Source organism: Poecilia formosa, unplaced genomic scaffold (assembly GCF_000485575.1).
Source record: "Poecilia formosa unplaced genomic scaffold, Poecilia_formosa-5.1.2 Scaffold332, whole genome shotgun sequence".
Classification (NCBI taxonomy): domain Eukaryota; kingdom Metazoa; phylum Chordata; class Actinopteri; order Cyprinodontiformes; family Poeciliidae; genus Poecilia; species Poecilia formosa.
Genome location: NW_006800271.1, coordinates 10,512 through 23,124, shown reverse-complemented (window position 1 = coordinate 23,124; position 12,613 = coordinate 10,512). Strand labels below are relative to the sequence as shown.

The 12,613-nt window shown below is 37.3% G+C and overlaps 1 protein-coding gene across 1 annotated transcript; it reads left to right on the top strand.

The window, feature by feature from the left end:
- The first annotated feature begins 76 nt into the window (after window positions 1-76).
- LOC103152876 (39S ribosomal protein L22, mitochondrial) lies at window positions 77-3,560 on the top strand. Its single transcript, XM_007573530.2, has 7 exons — window positions 77-168; window positions 259-301; window positions 1,418-1,553; window positions 1,635-1,700; window positions 2,052-2,129; window positions 2,213-2,282; window positions 3,269-3,560. The coding sequence occupies exons 1-7, from the start codon at window positions 144-146 to the stop codon at window positions 3,475-3,477; spliced, it is 627 nt and encodes a 208-aa protein (XP_007573592.1). The 5' UTR covers window positions 77-143; the 3' UTR covers window positions 3,478-3,560.
- The last annotated feature ends 9,053 nt before the right edge of the window (window positions 3,561-12,613 follow it).

Genomic DNA, 12,613 nt, shown 5'->3' with positions numbered 1-12,613 from the left:
CAGGTGACAAAGCTACCAAAAACAGAAATATACATTTATACGTCCATTTCTACATGTAATTGTAATCATAATATTAAACACAAAATATATAAACGCTGCTACCGTAAAGATGCTGTTAAGACGTCGTGACAACAGCATTCAATATGGCGGTGGCAATGTCAGGTCGTGGTAAGTAAACCTTATTCATTTGTAAAAAGAGCAAACTGTTGCTTAATGTATATTTTTTTTATTTTTTTCAAATCTTGATGTTTTTTTCAGGCGTCGCCTTCATTAGGAACATAGTTGGGTCGCTACACTTGAGGTAAGGGCATTGTATATCTTAGCCGTGAAGCTGCTGTCTGAGAGGACTAACTGAACAGCTTTAATACTAAATCATGTCTGTCATTTTGTGGTAATCCTTTATAGCATGTAACATTTGTATTTTGATCACTTCTTTAAATCGTATCTAAAAAACCAAGCACAAGCTATAGTACATGGCTATTTCACACACGATCTACTATGGCTATGGTAATAGCACACAGCCATAGTACATAGGCTGTGTTCTATGGCAGCCTGAGCTGTACATAGGCTGCCAGAGCTATTGATTGTAGAGCTGTAACAATCAATACATCTACTATTGATTGTAACAGCAATCTTTGATCAGCTTTGGTTTAAAATGCAAAATACTTAAGCTAGCCAAAACCAGTTCCAGACAATGTGCTGTTTACAGAATGTTTATTGCATAAATTGTAACTTGTGAAACCTTTACTCCATTTGTAACACACTAAACTGCAATTTAAGACATAAGTACCACTTTAGATGATTATTAAAAACTGCTGTTCTAATTGGTTTTATTTGTATTGTTCATATTATTCACATGTCATGATTGGTGAAACTATTTAAAGTATTTAGGATCTGTGGATTATTCTACTCCAAATAAATGTTGAGATCTGAAATTTTCTGGGTTAAATGTTCTCTTTTGTATATGTCTTTTAAGACTATTCTGATTACATGGATTAAACCAGTTCTGTAAGAAGTTTGGTTTTTAAGCAGTGCCTCATTTAGGGTTTCTTAAATGCAGCTGAGTAAAGGTTCTGTGAGTTTTTCTTTGGGAATCTTCACAAATTGTTGAAAAGCTATTAACACAACTATTAATTACCATTTGACCTGACAACTTTTCAATTAAACTAATAGTTTGTCAGCTATTTAGTTGCTCAAAGCGTAGAATAATTGCAAATGTTAAAAGTTTTAACATTTTGTTCTGCCATAACTTAAAATAAAATGAATTTCTCATAATTTGTTCTGTTTATATTTTCAAAGCTTCCCACACTCTGAACAATTTCCAAAAGTTGTAGCATATCATGCTTTTTGTAATTTACAAGGTAAATTCTGCCTCCACTAAATTTTTTTGTTCCCTCTTTCATCGCCATGGTTACAGGTTGCAGGTTCTTGGTGGTGCATCGCAGCAGCTCTCATGTCTCCACACAAGCATTTCATTAGATGCCAAACACTGGGAGAGGAACAACCGGAAAGTATATCCTCCTCAGCTGCCGGAGGAGCCTCGCAGACCTGCAGTGAGTCACTCGACTGAAACCTTGAATGAGCAGAACACCTGGTGTTACTGTAAGATTTTCTAACATGATGTTTGTCTGCAGGAAGTTTATCACAGCAGGAGGCAAATAAAGTACAGCAAAGACAAGATGTGGTATTTGGCTAAGATGGTGAGACTCGCAGCAGAAATCTGGGATAAAACCTCAGAAAAAGTTGGAACATTATTTTTTTAAATGCATCAAAATGTAATTTGTTAATAAGAAAATAAACTAATCATTTTCACCTCACGTTATAAACATAAATTAAGAGTTTGATGTCAGCAGCACAGAAAACTTAGGAGATTTCTGTCTATTTTGTCAAACTGCATATTGTCTGAGGTTTTCCAGACTACTCTGTCCACATTTTAACCATCTTCACTTTATCTTTTAATAGTAGCCTTAATTTGTAGCCTTAATGTTGAAATACTGCAACCTCAAATTAAATAGAAAGATTATTTTCAATCTGAGTTATGTTCCTTACAGATCAGGGGGATGAGCATCGATGAGGCTATCGCTCAGCTGGAATTCAACGACAAGAAGGGAGCAAAGATCATGAGAGAAGTTTGTGGCTGCATCTGATTGAGTTTTGGCAAAAAAAACAAAATATCTGCATGAGTTTAAGAGTTCCTCTTTGCTTGATTCAGGTTCTTCTTGAAGCTCAAGAGATGGCGGTCAAGAATCATAACGTGGAGTATAAATCTAATCTCTACGTAGGTGAGTATCTGCAACCTTCTGTTCGCCATTGTGCCTTTAGGACTCAGCACTGCCCCCTCTCAGTGCCGTGTGGTACTTTGAGCCTCATCCTGTGCATTCTCAGTGCACATTTATGGCCAATCAAAAAGGTTATGGCAAATGCAACCCAAACCCGCTTTTTCTGCCCATATGCAACCCATATTCCACTTTTTCATGCAGTCTGAATGGTCCAATTGCGATTTTTTTTTTATCACCCAAGAAAAAATCTAATTTGTCCCACTTCCTTATGTTGAACCAGGTTGTATATGCATCTGATTGTTTTTAAATTGTCTGCAGTCTAATCGATCATGTTGCATTTTATTTGACTTTTATGACAATAACGTGAGATATGCATCATCATTCTGCACCAAAAGAAGTCAGATTCAGTAAATCTGGACATAAACAATGGCTGAAAATTACAATTGTGAACTTATGAAAGAAGTCTGTGTAACAGAAGCGCATCATACCGAAGTCCCACAACTCCTGGCTCTGACTACACATCCAAACAAACTTTTCTGCAAAATAGCATTGCTATTGCTGATTCCAGTCACATATGAAAGATTTATTACAGATTTCAGCAAAAAAGACCTATCTCAATATTTTGGCACACATTCATTAAAAATGTTGATATCATTTTGGAAAGTAAATTTAGAGAACAGTCAAGTGGATTGATTTTTCTCTTATTAGTATTATACTTGTCATGATGACAGATGAGGAACTGCCTAAGTAATTTCTATCAGTTATGAAGCTGCAAAATTCACACATATGACATTTCTAAACACTGGCTGCCTCTTCTAGAGATTAAGATACATTTCTGCCCCCCTCTCACTTTTTGTAAGCCAATGCTGTTTGAGTTTGTAAATTTGTTCTCAGCAATATTTTTAGACTGTTTTTAATTGAGAGCTACTTTGGAAAATAGAAAATCATTCCATGTCTTTTCTCCGGTCGTTTCTTCTTCTTCCCTTCAGCCGAGTCATTCTCCGGCAAAGGGCAGTACCTGAAGAGGATCCGTTACCATGGCAGAGGCATGTTCGGCATCATGGACAAGGTTTACTGTCACTACTTCGTCAAGCTGGTGGAGGGTGTGCCACCCAAACCGGAGAAGAGGACGGGCTTCGATCAAGCCAAAGAGTACGTCCAAGGTCTCAAGAACCGGACCATCATCCACAGCCTGTAGATCACCCAGCCTTCAGCTGTTGTTTGTGTGTCATTTTATATTTGTAAATAAATACAAATTAATTAAAATACAATAAAATGTGCTTTGTGCTTTTTATTTGATTTCATTTTTTTTTTATCTTTGAGGTTTTTGTGAAGCACTGCAGTTTCTCTTCTAAAAATGAAACTAGAAAAAATCGGAGGAATTCTTTCCTCACTAGTTCTGATCGTTCAAGCTGTACTGGAAGCAGCTTTAATGTGTAGCCATTAGACATAATGAAGCAATAATGGTTCTTGGATCCCGTTCTGAAATGCTCATTAGCGATGCCTTCAGTCAACACTACAGGGTTTCTATGCAGCCTGGGAAAGTATGGGATTGAATTTAGGTTGTTTCCAGGTCTGAATAAGTCCTAAAAAAGTAAAAAAAAAACTAAAAAACATGTAGTATAAATACCTGTACATTGTTCATAGGAACAGAGGAACGTGTGACCAGAACATCTCATACTTCACAAGAACAAGTGGAGAATGTCTGAGAAGTTCAATCAAGCAGAAAAAGAATACTGCACAGAATTTGTCAAGAACAAGCTACTGCTTGTATCTGATGTAACTGAAAAAAAAAAAAAAAAACTCAGACCACACAGATGCAAGATAATATTTCAGCCTTCCAGGATTCAAACAAAATATATCATCCATGATTTCAGATGCATGTTTCCCCTTTACAGATGACTACATGTCTGCATGAACAGAAGGAAATCATTTTGTCCTTTCACCTCTGGGAGAGAGAAATTTCTGTTTTCTGGTGGAGTGTAAATAGAACCTAAAAATAATTTATTCAGACTTTATTCCCTATCCTAATGTCTAAAATATGCGTTCATCTATCCAACTCTTTGCTGAGATCCATTCCTATTATTTATCATATATACATCTATGCATCATAATTTTTACAGGTGTGATAATTGCAGAAATGTCTCGCATAAATTTGAGCCAATTTCTACACTTTATACTATAAAAATGACTGAAAACTCTGGAGATGTAAGCCAGGAATACAATTTTTTAATGGTAATAGTAGTTACATGTTGAATCTTCCCCTCATTGCTCTCCATCATCCTGAACAAGCACAAGGTGACAGTTGAGAGGAACAACTCCTTTCAATAGAAATAAACTTCAGCAGAACAGAAAACCTGGACCAGTACACTGTCCATGGAAAGAAATGAAGAAAACATGCAGTTTGCTACAGCAATAGTTAAGTAATTCTGCAGTTTAACATTTAAAAAAGTATTATTGTGTACAGCTCTGCCTTCATGATGCCCATCCCCCAACAGCAGCACATTTACAGCCATCAGAGAAAGCAGACGGCGCACAAACATCCCACTGCAGCTCTGTTTGGGAGCCTGTTTTGATCCGACAGGCGTAAATAGAGCCGTAAGTGTGTGCCAGTTGCTCTGTCACTGCTTCACCCTGATGGGTTTGGTGGTTGTGTCAGTGTGACAGCAGTCAGAACTCCTCCTCCTATGAGTCCAAAACCTGTCAGCATCACTGATCATCAGCTTGTCACTTCGACCAAAGCTCTGCAAGAAGAAAGCTCCAGGACTTTTTCATGAAACACAGAAAATGATTTTTAAAAAAAAGAAAGAAAAAAGAATTCTCTGTCTTAGATTGACAGACACTTTTCGATGTTACTGTAATGTCTAAAATGAAAAGAAAATGTACCTTTTTATTGATGAGACTGGAACTGAATTTCAGTTTTGTCTCATATTTCCTACAGTACTGATATATCAGATTTTAAGGGTATCATAATTGTAACAAATATCAGGTACATGCAGTTGAGAATGTCTGCTTCATTCTCAACTTCACAAGATGTTATGCTGGTAACAAATTGTTCAGAACGGAGTATGTGGTGAGAACATGCAAACTGCATGCAGAAAGAGGCTGGGGCCAGACCCAGGACCCTTTTGTTGCATAGCAACAATGCCACTAATTGCTCCACAGTGCAATTTAAACGGGTCGTTAAAAATGCATTTTAAACAAGGCATGAATTTCATCTTTCCAGGAGGTTAAATATATTTCAAATATTCATTTAGAATTAACATTTATCAAGGAAAAATTATATCTAATACCAATCCTTTATTGTCTGACCACTACTGTATGACTAAAACAAAAAGAACGAACATCAAGAGAAAGGTTTCATTGGTCATCTTCATTTTCTGGTTATTTTTTTATGTTTTTTTTTTTCAAAATATTTTTATTAGACCCAATCAATCAGATTACAATATGTCTTATTGAACATATATTGTCACATTTGATGATGTAATGCTGACAAAATGGTGCAGCAAATAATACAATACAGTGCACTTGTTTTCAGGTTTGTTTTTAACAGAAGAAAAACATAAAAAAAATTAAGAAATTCAATTCAATTAAAAATAAAACTAGTAGAAATGAAACTAATCTACTTCCCTTCACATCTCAGCTCACAAAAGTCAAGTTTTCTAATAATTTAGTCCAAGAGAGAAGCTTAAAAGAAGTAGATAAAACAAGGACAAGCTTATCCTGATTATTTTGTGATTTCTGTTTCTTTTAATCTTATTTTATTTTCTGTAATTATTATCAGTTCACTATTTCTTTATGCATCTTATATTTTTTCTAGTTTACTTTCTGGGTTTTCGTTTTTAAAGTATACTAATATTCATGTCAGTTCTTAGATTAAATAAATGCTTTTGGCATTTGTTTGTTTATTTCTTCACGTTTTCTGATTTCACTGCCCTTGCATCTAAAGTTATCTGTAAATTGTGGAGCCTTTTGGGATTTTATCTGTTTATTAAAAGGCTTTCCCTTGAATTTGTCTGCTTCATTCTCAACTTCACTAGATGTTCCGCTGCTAACAAATTGAATTGAAAGGAAAAGGAAACAGCTCTCAGAGAACAAACTCCGGACCTGAAAGCATGCCTTCTTTGGAAATGTGTGTTTTCTTAAAGGTCACAGTGTCTCATTGTTTTCCAGGCCTAGAGCTTCACTCTCCGCTGATCCTAATTGGCCTTTAGTTTCCTGCTCCTGATGTGACCGGTCCGGTTTGTGTGTCCGCCTGTCACCGCGTCCATCCAAAGCTCTTGTCAGCTCTGAGCAGCTTTGAGTGCATTTTCAAATGAAATGCCATCTGCTGGCCCCAATTTCAGCAGACAAGTGCCCCCAATCTCAGGTTGGAGGCCGCCTCGGTCCCTCCGCACAAAACACCGCAGAGTTCTGAAAAGAGCAGGCGGCTTCATCTTCTTCCTCTTCCTCATCCTCTTTTTATCAGCACAACTTTTTCTACCCGGCCGCTTCATCTTCATTTCCCTGAGATTATCCACAAATAGGGGCATCAACATACTCTAATGCACATGTTTAGCATCAATTTACTCTCATGCAAAAATGATAGAAGACAGAAATTTTATTTAATCTAGAAAAACTATTAATTCAATTAATTACTGTAATTTATTATCATTTGAAGTATTATTAATTAATGTGCTAGAATGGAAATGCAAAAATATAACAGTTAAATATCAAATAGAATAATTCATTTTTAGAACAGCAACAGTGATAGCAACACACATTAAACAGCAGTAATGATAAGATTAAAGATATATGTATCATAAGCATAAAAATTTTAAAAACATAAACTCTTAAGAATAAATAGCTAACTTAAAACCAAAGTTGTTCATTTTCTGTTCTAAAAAATGCTGACTTTGCACATTTAATGTGTTGGGGATGTCTTTACTTAGCCCACTTTCAATACCAGACAGAAAAAAAATATATTTTTGTATTGGCCTAATCCAATAGGTCTGAAATATGAGAGATGTTGTTGTTATTGTTAGCATAAGGTGCAGATTAACACTAACTGTACTGAACCGGTTTTTACCCCTCAGGTGTTCCGAAAAACATTCATTGGTTCAATTTCTACCTGCTAAATTTTCTTTTCATATTTTCCTTTAGTTAATTTTTTTACTTTGATGTTCAAGTTTGTTTTTTTTTTTCAATAATATTTTTATGTTCTCACCAGGCTTTATGTCAAGATATCAACAAGAGCCACGACCAACACTTATGTAGTTTTTCCTAAGAAGAAAAACTAGTTAGCTAGATAGTAAACTAACCCTGACCCATAGTAAACAATGAGATTCCTCATTTTGGAGGAATCTCATTTTCATTATGCACTAAAGATTGCCTGATTTTCTTCAGCCTGTTAAACAAGTAGATAGTAGCAGATAAAGTTGAACATTGGAGGTGGGAGTTTTCTATAATGTATCTATGAAGCTTCATTTTGAAATCCATGTTGTAATCACCATCCTGAGGACTGTTGCTTTATAAAACACTGGACAAGAAAGAAAATTTAAAAAGCGCAAACAGCTTCTACAATACAAAATGAAACAAGAAACAAAATTAGAAGAAACCATGTTGTGTGACCTGGCTCTCAAAATGAATCTCTGAATTTGATGTGTTTTCATCAAGTTCCCTTAAATGAGCTGCACAATAGAGAATATACTCAGAGTTTCCAGAATGAGAAGTCTTAAGCCAAATTGTTGGTTTCTTGAAAAATGTAACATTTCAGAATTCACATAAATAAATGATAAAAAAAAATTGAGAAACTGTTCTCCCAACCATCGCTGTGGCCTCAACATACCTCCACAGGGAGGCCATGGTGGAGTTCACTGGTTATATGAAGTAAATTATGAATCGTCTCTTTCCAAGCATGAGCTCATCCAGCAATAAGACAAGAAAATGTGCTGCTGACGTTGGGAATTAACTGGAAGAACAAGTCAAATAGTCTTTAGGATTATATTATTCATGACAAGTGAAACTGTGCATTGAAAATACACTGTATGCAGCCACCCCCCCCCACCACACACACACACACACACACACCTTGATGAAAAATCCGGATGCCACGATGCTTCCATTCATTTATCTTTAATGTCGGTTGTTGGTCAATGCACGGCTGGGCCCAATGGAGGCTCAGACTGAGAAACTAATAGAAATCAGAAGCCAGTTGTGCCAGCAGCGCCTCGGGGTGTTATTCATTTCCTTTTAACTTTCCCATTTTATGTGTTTCCCCCCTTCCCCCCAACCTTCTCTTTCTCTCTCCATCTCTGTGGTGGTGATGGTGTGCAGAGAACGACAGCAGCAGAATAAGTGTTTTAACTCCCAAATGAAATCTTTTGGCAGAAACAGCACAGAGCTGGCTTTCTGCTGGCCGACGGTGGGAGCTTTGCCCTTGAGAAACAAATCCAGACACGCTACACTTTGTTGGTTCTTTGGACTGCCTCCACAGAGAATACACTCCCCAGATTTTCTGCTAAAGAAAACCTCAATGTTTTATCTTTTTGAGATTTGCTTTAAAATAATATCCAAGGAATATAAATCTGAAATGTTTCATAAAAATTCCTTGATAGTTGAAGCCAGGGACAGAAAATGCTTATAGTTTTGCCATCCTGAATGCTTTCTCTTTACTGATTTTGGAATATGGTCCATTTGTGTCACATTTTATTCTTTTCCTTCATTTATTCAATTAGTATCTGTGTATGAAATCCCTTTTTATACATTGAAGGGAAATATTTCTCCCTTTCAAAGTAGAGAATTTGTGTTGCTGTGGGAATTCAGTTCAATTCAAAAATGTTTTTAATCCCAAAGGGAAATTAAATGTTGTTGTAGCTCATATATAATCTAGGGTTCTTCAAACCATTGTTGTTGATGCTGATGGCTGTGGGCAGGAAGCATCTCTGACTCTGACTGAAGACATTCTGTTGTATAACAGTGTCATGAAGAAGATACTCAATTCAATTCAATACTTTTTGAATTGAAGTATTTTTGAACTGAATTGGATCCTCTTGATTTGATGAAGAATCCCTCCAGTGGTTCTACAGTCGTCTTTAGAAGCTCATCTACTGGTTGAACATCCATTGCAACTTTGACAATCCAGTTAAACAGAGTCATGACAACACAGACATCATGCAATGTACAGATTCTATTTATTAATAACAACTATTTTAATCTTGTTCAACGTTTACATCATGACATTGCTTTACCATTGTGTTTCTTATTTTAAAGTTTTACAATGCTAATCATGTTTCTAAGGTGAATGTTTTTCCCCAATGAAAAATACTCAGAATAAAATTTCTGAATGAGAATAATACTCTAATAAAACCATATTATTGGCACCCTGTTTTGATCTTGCCAGCGTCTTAAGTGTTTAAGTGTTTTTTGTTGTTTTTCTTTATTTCCTCTGTGTTCAGCATGTTGCTGCATAAAAGTGATTTGTACGTAAGATTACGTGTAAAAACAACATTTGAGAGCAGAATAGTGAAGCATCATTGATCGACTTTGGGGAAATGTAGTTGTTGCTTTAGCGAAAGCAGCTGAAGCAAATAACATTTAGGACCTGGAGCCAGATGGCAGGAGTCAATGTGGCTGGGAAATTTGTGGAAGATTCATCCAAATGAAATCTTTTTCTCCCCATCTGGCTCTAAAGTTCTCACTGACTGATGATGTTCATTAAAATAAGGGTGATTTAAACTGGAAAAGATTTAGAAATGTAAATATGAAGTAAATATGTTTCCTTCCTCTGGATGTCAGTGTTGCATCATTCCTGAATCCTGCAGGAAATCGTCTTTCAGCGGAGGATAGAAACCAGCTCTACTTTACTTTCTCGCAGACCTCTCAGAAGGATCACATCCTACATGAAACCAGAGACAAATCGAACACAATCCTGCCGGGTCTGAGCGCAGTGTGGCTTTGAATTCCTCGAGATGAAATTTCAATATTTCAATTTGTCACGCACGCCGCAGCTCTCCCAGCACGCAGCGGCGAACTTCGGGAGGCAGCAGACTGAGAGAAAACGCGTCTTCAAAGACTGTAACAGTTAAATTAACTTTCAGTAATTCTTATACTGCAGGTTTGAATTTCATTACAGCTTTACAATAGGTAATCAAATGTGCAGAAGTGCAGCTCTGAATGACAAGCACGGCTGCATCTGCACTGATGCTTGAACCCCACGTGGTTTCCTCTCAACACAAATCCACCTTAAGCCGAATCAGAGTAAAGGGCATTGTGCAGAGTCAGAAAGGAGCTTTACAAAGCAAACAGTTTTCCATCTCTTGTTCCACTTCACCTCCGCTCCCACACAGGAATCAGTCATTCTCTGAGGAAGAAGTGACTGAAACTCTTTTTTCCCTTCAGTTGCCTTTGGTTGTTTTCAGACATGTTCCGGAGCTAACAGCAACAGGTAAACAGGTTTAAGGCTGTTTTCGCACCTGATGATCAGGTTTATTGGGGACCAAATTTCTGATATTTGTTGCATTTTCAGCTGGTGGGGTTCGCTTTCATACTGCACCGTGTCAAACATCCACCTATCCATCCACTGTCCCTAGTGGGATCAGAAGGGGTGCTGGTGCCCATATCCAGCGAGACATTTCAGGCGAGAGGCGGGGTCACCCTGGACAGGTCGCTAGTCCATGGCAGACCGTGTCAAACAATCCAAATTAACTGTCCCCTCCCTCACCTGTGGTGGCGCTGCACCAAGAACCACTGAAGGAAGTGATAAGAAAATCTTCAGACACTTGAGTGAAACTTCCTTTTTCATTAAATGTCAATGAAAATGGAGCAGCATTAAATTGTATGATTTCTCTTTTGTCTTTGGTGAAAAATTCAGAGTAATTCCTTCTGCTATCGATAAACTCTGGCGCAGTCTCCCGTCCGTTTACTGGAGCAGTCTCCAGTCCGTTTGGCATTCACATTGGAACCACGTCTGCATTCACATTAATCGAACATAGATTGAAGTTTTAAGGCTGACCAGAGTTCACGTTCTTTGGTTCACATCTGAGTTTGATTGCACAGTCACACTTTTCCAAATGAACCAGACTTCCTATTCAAAGAATTAAAAGTGGACTAAACAGGACTGGTGGAAATGCACCCACAATGAACCTTCGCTTGCTTGTATCGCATCAATCTTGCATATTACATCAAAGGTCAATTAACTTAGACTTAGCTGATAGTTTAGATAAGTTTTTACTTCCTAATAACCAAATTCTCTCATGCTGCAGACATATGGTAAACTAATTGACAATCTAATTAAATGTTTTTAAATTTCAGCAGCAGTGTGGCCTCTTCAGGGATGTTGAAGAGAGAAGCAGATCTTTGCAGGCGCAGGAGCAGCTCAGGTACATTTTGTGATGCATTAAAACAAGATATTAAGAAGATGATGACTTCATGTTTGGTGTGGAATGGAGGATGTAATGCAGAGAGCTGGCAGATGAGGACTTTAATTAAGAAATTAATGAGATAGAAGTTATAAAAACGAACCATGGCAATCACTGAGGAAAAACCTGGGAGCTTGAATGTAGGAGAGGAAATGACAGGTGAGTGGATGCAGCTGGGGAAAGGAGCAGGTAGGGTCAACTGAGGTGGATAATTAACAGCTGGGATAGGGAGCTGATTGGTAGGCTGTGATTGAGGTAAACAAAAAGAAAAACTATGAACAAAAGCAAAGTGAAAGAAGGGGACGATTGGTAATCAGGTTGTTCAGGTTCCAGTGGCAGCAGCATGGATGTGGCTCAGAGGTTCCAGACTGGTTTGGAGGTGAGCAGCTGTTAGAAATATTGTGATGGTCCAAGGGTGAATAATTTATCAAATGATGGTATCTGATTTACTTAAAGGGCAATTTCATGGATTTTAAGGACTCAGAACTGTCTCTGATATTTTCTAGTTCATATTCTGAAATTGTCTCACCAAACCTGGTCTGGATTATCCTACACTGAACAGAGATCCTTGAAATTTGTCAAACTTTTTTCCTATACTTTAAAACCCTCAAAAATGTGGCTTTTCAATTCTTAGTATCTAACTAGTATAGTTGACCACCAGGTGTTGAGTGGTCATTAGACTCTTTTGCAACACTCTTCCCAGATCACACCCTTGGGGTGTAAGATCTGTAACTCGGGTAACAGGTAAACAAAAAACCCACCTCACATTCCTAACCATGGCATTTGTTGACAGAATCATGAGAGGATCATGAGAAATTTACTGGCAGATCCAGTTTGTGAATCTGGAGAAGATTTAAGACTCTGTTTTCCTTGGGTGATTTTATCGGCGAGGCTGCTGGGGAAATAAAAGGTCCTTACAGAATTTCCAGGCTCTGT

Excerpts from the sequence above, each read along its gene's own strand:
- LOC103152876 (XM_007573530.2), top strand. The coding sequence starts at position 144 with ATGGCGGTGGCAATGTCAGGTCGTG. Across the intron at positions 302-1,417 it reads GTTGGGTCGCTACACTTGAG|GTTGCAGGTTCTTGGTGGTG; the intron begins GTAAGGGCATTG and ends CCATGGTTACAG. Across the intron at positions 1,701-2,051 it reads TGTGGTATTTGGCTAAGATG|ATCAGGGGGATGAGCATCGA; the intron begins GTGAGACTCGCA and ends TGTTCCTTACAG.